The 8,119-nt window shown below is 42.6% G+C and overlaps 1 protein-coding gene across 1 annotated transcript; it reads left to right on the top strand.

The window, feature by feature from the left end:
* LOC307032781 (myeloid-associated differentiation marker-like protein 2) lies at positions 1–5,885 on the top strand. Its single transcript, XM_079671032.1, has 2 exons — positions 1–1,211; positions 2,037–5,885. Exons 1-2 carry the CDS (start codon positions 931–933, stop codon positions 2,686–2,688), a joined length of 933 nt encoding a protein of 310 aa, XP_079527158.1. The 5' UTR covers positions 1–930; the 3' UTR covers positions 2,689–5,885.
* The last annotated feature ends 2,234 nt before the right edge of the window (positions 5,886–8,119 follow it).

Below are 8,119 nucleotides of genomic sequence, written 5' to 3'. Positions count from 1 at the left end.
GGACATCAGGGGGGTCAGCTATGGCACCTCATTCCACAGGGTCTTATATGTGTCTGCATGCCCCAACTCCACGCCCAACCACATGTACACAATCCCTGCGGCACATGTGTGGTGATGGCCCAACCCCGAATAACTTCCACTCTGACCGGCCGGCAGCACCCCTCCTCACAGCTCAGAGAGGGACAGTGAGGAAGGAGAAAGTGTGGGAGTAAGAGTGTGTGACAGATAGAGAACGAAAGAGGATGAGTGTTGACATTCGAAGAGAGTTCATGGTGTCTATTTGACTCGTGTGGCCACGTGGACTCAGTATGTGAATGTTGGACAGAGACGGATACAAACATATCTGGATAGTTGATCGAAGAAGATTCAGTGTCAGGACCGGACCATTTCAGCTGAAGGGTTGGGCTGTACCATGTGGCAGGACTTTACCGACAATTGCTTGATAAGCATCGTGGACTTACAGGACCTACAAAAGAGAGATCAACATGGGTGTACTGTACACCGTGTGAGCTCTTACTGAAGATGTCAAAGAGAGATTTCCCTGGTGTTTGTCATACCTTATGTCTGTGAAACGCTGTGATTCATCAACACAGAAATAGAGTATCACCAAGTCTGTAAACACAGCAGAGAAAGTGGATTTTACTGGGGTGGTGACAGAATTAATTATACAGGAATGAAACATTTCCTGAACATCTGGATATCTTTTCATGTTTTGTTCTCAATTTGATCTCCTGATGTCACAATCACATCTTTTTTAAAAGGACGCTTTTTCTTGTTTTTGTGGGACTGTTTTGGCCTTCTGAGTTAAGTTGAATCTTTGACCTGTTAAATACTTTAAACCCCACAGCATCCTCTGCTGTGCTGCTACTCGACATCCAGAATCTCTTTAAAGACCTTCCTTGAAGAACTCACTAGAATATTTACCCATAAATGGATTCACAGGCTGGTGCATACCTCAACAAGAGGGCCCTCTGCTCACCTCTGGGGGCTGCCCGCCTCTGTCAGTTAGCCATGGGCTGTGCTGTGATTGCCATGGTTACACACAGTGCAGGTTACAGCGGTTCACACGGCGTGTTTTGCATGGCAGCCTGGTGCTTCTGCTTCGCCATGACGATCGTAGTTTTTTTCCTGGACGCCACTCGTCTCTACAGCTGCCTGCCCATATCCTGGGACAACCTCACAGTCACATGTGCTGCCTTCGCGACCCTCATGTAAGTCACATGTTCAGGTATAACTCTGATGTTGGAGTAATGTTGGTGATGTTCAGACCTAACTTGCCTCATGGCTCTTCTTCCACATATTTTGTGCACAGCCAGGGACGTACCTAAGAGTGATGTATCCCTAAACACCTCCATTGTTACAAACTGTATGATGATCCACCAACCCTCAATTCAAATTGAATAAATAATATATAACTTGTTTATTATAAGTGGAAAGGTACTGAAGATTTCCGTGTTACATCAAGGTTAGGTTATAAAGGTTTCCGAAAAATCACACACAGCAAGATAAGGCTAAGACTGTCACTTAAATTTCATATACTCATATTTTCTCCTCAGTTCTACAGAGAAATAAGCATCCTTCAGGTAATTGTTTTGGTTTTACAGACTGCAACATTACTACTTACGGTACTTTACACATTTTGTGACTGGTATCATTGCCCTAGTTTCTAACAGCTGCAGGTAGTTCTGACCAACTGAACCAGTACATTACCTGAACAGCTTACAGGTGACCACCATCTTCTAATGCTAATGTGCTCTGCTAAGCGGGAAAATAATACACACGTTGCTTACAATATCAACTTTTTAAGGAGATACTATGTTATCGATGTGTCATCAGTTTCTTTTGCTGCCCCCCAGTGACCAACAAACCTTTGCTGGACAGATTTAATAAATATCACACTTTAATGTCTGCTAACTGTCTTTGGCAGTCCTTTTATTTGTTTCATGGTCTATTTCACCAACTTTAACACCTCAGATTATATATTTCCTCTGGTTTGAAGACATCATATCTACAGTTATCTTTTCTGTCTCCTTCAGGTTTGTGACAGCCTCTGTTGTGTACCCGCTCTTCTTCGTCCGATCCGAGTGCCCCTACGCCGGATGTGATGTCCGAAATTTCCGCATCGCTGTCACTGTGTGCTCCATCCTGGGTGCTCTGGCCTACGGGGCTGAAGTGGCCTTGTGCCGTGCCAGGCCGGGCCAGGCTGTGGTGGGCTACATGGCCACCGCCTCTGGCCTCCTCAAAGTGGTTCAGGGCTTTGTGGCCTGCATCATCTTCGGAGCTCTGGCCAACGGCAGTGAATATTCCCGTTATGCGGCCACAATCTTCTGCGTGGTCGTCTACGCTTTCTGCTTTGCTCTGACTGCTCTTGTGGTCGTCATGACGGTGTGCGGGCGCACCAAGGCTGTGCGCTGCTTGCCCTTTGACCGCTTCGTGGTGGTGTGCACCCTCCTGGAAGTTCTCCTCTACCTGAGTGCGTCAGTGGTGTGGCCGGTGTTTTGCTTTGACCCAAAATATGGCTCTCCATGGAGACCATCGTCATGCCCTCAGGGGAAGTGTCCGTGGGACAGCAAACTCGTGGTGGCGGTTTTCTCCTTCGTCAACTTTGGACTGTATGTGGCGGACCTGGTCTACTCCCAAACAATCCGATACACTGCCTCACGTGTGCGCACTAACCCACGATTGTAGCCTTTTTATTTATATTGGCAGGTTTAAGTTATTCATCGGGTGTACTATTTATGATTGTGTGTGTGCTTTTTTTTTATATTTAAAGACACAGATAATATAAAGGGGTGCTGCACATAGTATAACACTGAGGCCCTTAGACAGCCCAAAGAGGATGTGAAAGCACTGTGGTATGTGAACAAGGAATTTCCCCACTGCGTCCCCTCTGACACACCCCACTGAGATGACACCCCATCTTTCTATCTCACCCTTTCAAAATCCTTACAAATCTTCCGGAACCAAGACACTGCTGCTCTTCTTGTGTGGGCACAACACACTGTCACACACAAAATGACATGCTGCTTATATTGCTGCTCAAATAAGAAAAAGTAAATCCACCTTTGGCATCTTTGGCATGCCTGCAATTTGCAAACCCCTCACCAGTGACCTAAGGACTTTACCCATGCCGCCAGAAATAAACATGAGCTGTCTGACTCTGCACTCGTGTTGAAGCAATGAGACAGCATTTATACAATGCTGCTGTCTTTTAAACCTCTCTGTATTTGATCTAATGCTTCCTTCAGTCTATAATAATAAAAAAAAGTAGAGCATCCAGTCTGCTGCTAAGATGACCTGCAGTTTGTGTGCCACGTTTGAAAACAAACAACGTTCAAAATTGCACAATTGGAACATGGTCAGTGTGACCGAGGAATGTTTGCACATTATCATGTCCTTCAACAGCGGGACAAATGTACCAAAACCACGTTTTCATTTCAGTTTACTTCCTACAGTAGATGGTTATTTTAAAGTGTATTGAGTCACTACTGGTGCATACAGTATGTTTACCTCTTCTGCTTAGTTCAGCATGAAACTGTGTCATCACCTTTTTGATTTTAAAATGATCAGGGTCTACTGTTTACATACAGTGAAAGACAATTCATTAAGGATTTAGTTTATAACATATCTTGTTTGATTGTATCCTTTGCTCTAGTGGGAGTGCATTACCCAACAGATATTCATCACACGCACTCGTTGACCAGCATTAATGTGCTGGACAGTGGGAATATATACCCGCTTGTCCTTGCACTCATAGGGTTAGAGGAGGAGAAACAGAGGTCTTTCGGGTTGAAACTTTTCTCTGTCAGCACTTTCATAGTCTTGTATTAAACAGAAGAAGACATCTCCCTGCCACAACTCAGCCTCACCAGTTTCTCCTTGTTCCTTGTCCTACTCCGTTTCACTTGATTAAGATTTTAGTTTTACTCTCTGCTCTCCCCCTCCTCTCTCACACATCATACCAGTCCCCTCCTCCTCTCTGCTTTGGTCACCTCACTGAATCTCATCTCTCTAATCCAGGATCACTGTATTCCCCTTTCACATCTGTGAGTGCTATAGACGTATTAGATTAAGTCCTTGGGAAGCCACTGTGCTTCCAACTTGAAGCAAGACTGCGTTGGTGCTCAGCAGCAAATCCAACACCAGTTGGCTGCTCTTGAATCTAAATCTGGCTTAAACCATAGGAAACGTCATTGTGTGTCTAAGGGATTTCTCTCTATTGCCAATTTTGTAAATGAATAAGTAAAAACAAGCTAATAGCAGGAGAAAATTCAGAAGGCGCAGATGGGCAGTGGATTATGGGTTTGTATCACTTTTGATACAAACCCCATCACCCCATCACTAAAATCGTGAGTTGGGTTGTCGCCTTTTCATCCTCTGATAAATCCTGCAGAGTGACTTTTATGGACAGGCCCTTTGGAGGCAGCAGTCGCTCCAGTAGAATATGGCAGAGCTCGGAGAACGCTACCACTGAAAGTGACGGACAGTGTTGCTGCACAGCAATCTGTAGCTCCATTAAGGCCTGCATACACCCTGCCCCTCTGCAGAGCCACATTTAGCAGCTGTTCCATGTTTGGCACTCATATTACTTCTCACTCCCTGCGGGCCTCTGCTTTAAACACACAGACACACACACACACACACACACACACACACACACACACACACACACACACACACACACACACACACACACAGTGTAGGAACTTTTCTGACGGACATGAGCTTTGACAACTGTCCATCATAACCGTCCCTTCCTGTTTCTCCAGCCAGGGGGACGTGGAGGGACAGGGGACTTCTGGCTCGCTGACGTGACTAATCGCTCCCCCCCCCTCCTGCGTAGCTCTCGGCTCTTTATTTGCCAAATTTGTCTGTGGAACTTTGTCGGCTAAATCTTTGGTCCCATAAGACTTGAGTCCATGCCAGTTTAGTATCCTGTAGGAATATACTGTATGCAATGGAGAAAGTATGCTAATTCTGGAGGGGCTCCAAGAATGTAAAATGAAATCTAGCAATGTAACAGTACCACAACTAAAATAAATTATGGCGACAGCCTGTTTAAGAGAAGTGCTACATCATCCACTATTGTAGCTTAGATTAATTGAGGATCCTCAAACAAATAAATATGTATATAATCATTCTCTGTGATCCTGTGATACAATGATATGGAATATTTAATCTTTACATTTATGGGCATCTTCACTGTCTTAGAGTAGTCTTTCTGACTGGTTTATGTTTTGGTTAAAATATGGATGGGAAAAACTAACTACATTTATGAAACTGTTTAAATATTTGGCACATTTTATTGTTTTACTCCAGACAAACAAAGCTTCCCTTCATATTCATTTCCATCAGAAGTTCAGAGACTCCCAGCTTAGCAGCATTTCATTATGACTCACCTGGTGAACTGAAGAAAAATGTTCCTTCATCAAATATACTCACTTGACCTTCTGGCCATGGTCTGATTTATTTAACCTTCTGCTTAACTCAACACGTTTATGAACAAAGAAAACCTGTGCTATCTAATTTTGTGATTTCATTCTCACTTTATGCCAAATATCGGCTGAACTGAGAATACGAAAACAGAAGAAGACATTTTGCACAGCTTCCATTATCCACATACTCTTTGGGGATTTTCACTCTGATGTGTCCGTGAGATTTCGCGATGAGCTGTGGGAAATCCTTTATTAGATTAGTTTTTTACAAAAAAATGAAAGCTGACATTACACTGGAAGCCTTAACTTCGCTGCTGTAATTTATTTTCTATTCATTTTTATCCATTCCTGTCTCTGATTCATTCTTGTCACTCATTCTTTTCTCAGATTGCAGGGCGCAAGACATACGCACACTTGGGAGAGATTTTCTGTCGGCTTGTGATATTAAATATGCACATCCTCTCTCACTCGACAGAGCTCCTTCTTTCTCTCTCGTTGGTTTTTATGTCCTCACACACACGCACACACAATCACAAATCTGCATACACACCTCTGGGCCCTAATCACTGCAAGCAACAAATTGTTGTGAACGCTTCACATAAATCCGCTTGTCAACGTGTGTATTTTTATTTTTTAATAAATCTCTTGGGGCGTTTGTCAAAACAAGAAAGACCGAATGAGTGTTGTCACGCCTCAGCACACATGCCGAGGCTGAGTGATAGATAGTACAGAGGCAGGCAGTGGTAAATTGACTTTGTGTGAGTGTGTGAGTGTGTGTCTGTGTGTCTGTGGCAGAGTTTTAGGGATTCATCACTGAAATGTTCAGCTTGTTTTAGATTAGATTTTGTTGGCAATTATTAAACAAGGCAATTCAACAAGGTGAAGGGGACACGTTGTGGAACTCCCAAAACACACTGCTCCATATGTAATTCTAACAAAAGAAGGGAATTAATTTTATTCCTTACATTTTTATTTTATTCTGAGAAAGAAGACACACACAAGGCGAGGCATGGTTTGATTCAAAACCTATTCTTCTGAGAATTTTTTTTTAAAAAGGGGGGAAATAAATGTAAACATAGCTATTGCTGAAAACAGTGACATCATCCCATCTCTGTTCAAGACATTTGACTGACTGACCGGTCACTGATATTTCTAAATGTCTTGTTTAAGTGACATTCCAGTACTCCTTGCGAGTTGTGATCATCAAACTGCACTTCATGTGTGAAATCAGAAATCCAAAATGAAAGACTTTTTGAAGGTGTTAGGATGTTAACCGGAAGAGAATAAACTGAGGAAATGATATCACTCTGCCAGGTGACTGTAGAGGAAGAGTATCCTAACAGCTGGTACTGGTGGAGGGCCGTGCATTCTGCTTTAAATATAGACGGGGGCATATGAAATCCCTCAGTCTGCATTCCTGTCAAACGACACTGTGAGAAAATGAAATGGAACGAGGTCCCTCAGAGGAGACGTACAGCACCTCTTGTGAAGTTTAAATTTAGTCTGGCATGGAATGGTATGGAATGGGAAACAGGGGGAGAAAGACACAGGCAGACAGACAGGAGGGTCAGGCCTATTAAAATGTGCACAGGGGAGATTTAAGCATCAAACTGACAGTTACAGGCCAAGTTCATGTTTTATTTTGAGAATATGCATTGGTGAACCACCAAGGGATAACTGGATTCGGATGCCGTGGCTCATTAGCGATCTCGCCATCCACTTCAGCTTTATTTCACATTCTGTCAAATCCAAAGGGAGAGGAAGAAGCTCTCCTGTTAGAATAACAAACCTTCATTCAAATGCAGGTTCCTCAAATATCACAAGCCTCTTCTGTTACCCTGAAGAGAGTCTGTGAGTCATCTTCAAATCTCAGTGCATCTCCATTCAAAAATAATTAACCCTCAACATCAGCTTTAGGACCTTTATGCACACATACAGTATTTTAGGAGAAAATCATAGAAACATTTAAATTAGGTTCAGGCAGAACACTATACAAACTAAGATATAGTTGTGTTTATTAATTAATCTCAATATCAATATGTTGATACCTTTATTAGTCCAAAGTGGAAATGTACATTGTTACATTTCAAATAAAGACGCAACTTGGTAAAATATTAGATAGATAATACAATACAATACAATACAGCTTTATTTATAAAGCACTTAAAAACCTCCAGACCAAAGTGCTGTACAGTCAAATAAACAAACAATTTTTTTTACCTAGTCTTATGGGACCAAAGATTTAGCCGACAAAAGTATCCATCCAGGTAGACAACAATATCTACAGTAATAGTTTTAAAAAAAAGTCTCACATGTAGAAGTAGTGTAATAGTTTGAGTGAGTAATTCAAGCAAAAATACAAAACATTCTCTCTGGGGTTGCTGCTTTTGTTGGCTTTTTGTTGTACAATGAAGACAGTTTTAGAATTGCACAACATGACATTTAAATGTTTCTCTATTAGCTCTGAAACATTGGGATTGACATTATTATTTCCATTTTAAGTTGGCTAGTGTTAGTACTGGGATTTGTTGCAATAACATACTGTACACATTTTCCCGGGAGCGTCACTGTCCATAAAACTGATGCAACTGGGCGTTACGGACTACAAACCCCGCCCAAATGCCAGATCTAAGTTATCATTGGCCAGGAGGTCCGCGTGTCTCTGCCGTGATTGGCCAGTCTCG

This window comes from Notothenia rossii (assembly GCF_949606895.1).
Source record: "Notothenia rossii genome assembly, chromosome: 1".
NCBI classification, from domain to species: domain Eukaryota; kingdom Metazoa; phylum Chordata; class Actinopteri; order Perciformes; family Nototheniidae; genus Notothenia; species Notothenia rossii.
The sequence above is the reverse complement of the archived record's forward strand: the minus strand, read 5'-3'. Positions and strand labels throughout refer to the sequence as shown.

Bases quoted from the DNA above. Each gene is read 5' to 3' on its own strand.
- LOC307032781 (XM_079671032.1), top strand. From the start codon at position 931: ATGGATTCACAGGCTGGTGCATACCTCAACAAGAGGGCCCTCTGCTCA. The intron at 1,212-2,036 runs GTAAGTCACATG...TGTCTCCTTCAG, and splicing joins GCTGCCTTCGCGACCCTCAT to GTTTGTGACAGCCTCTGTTG.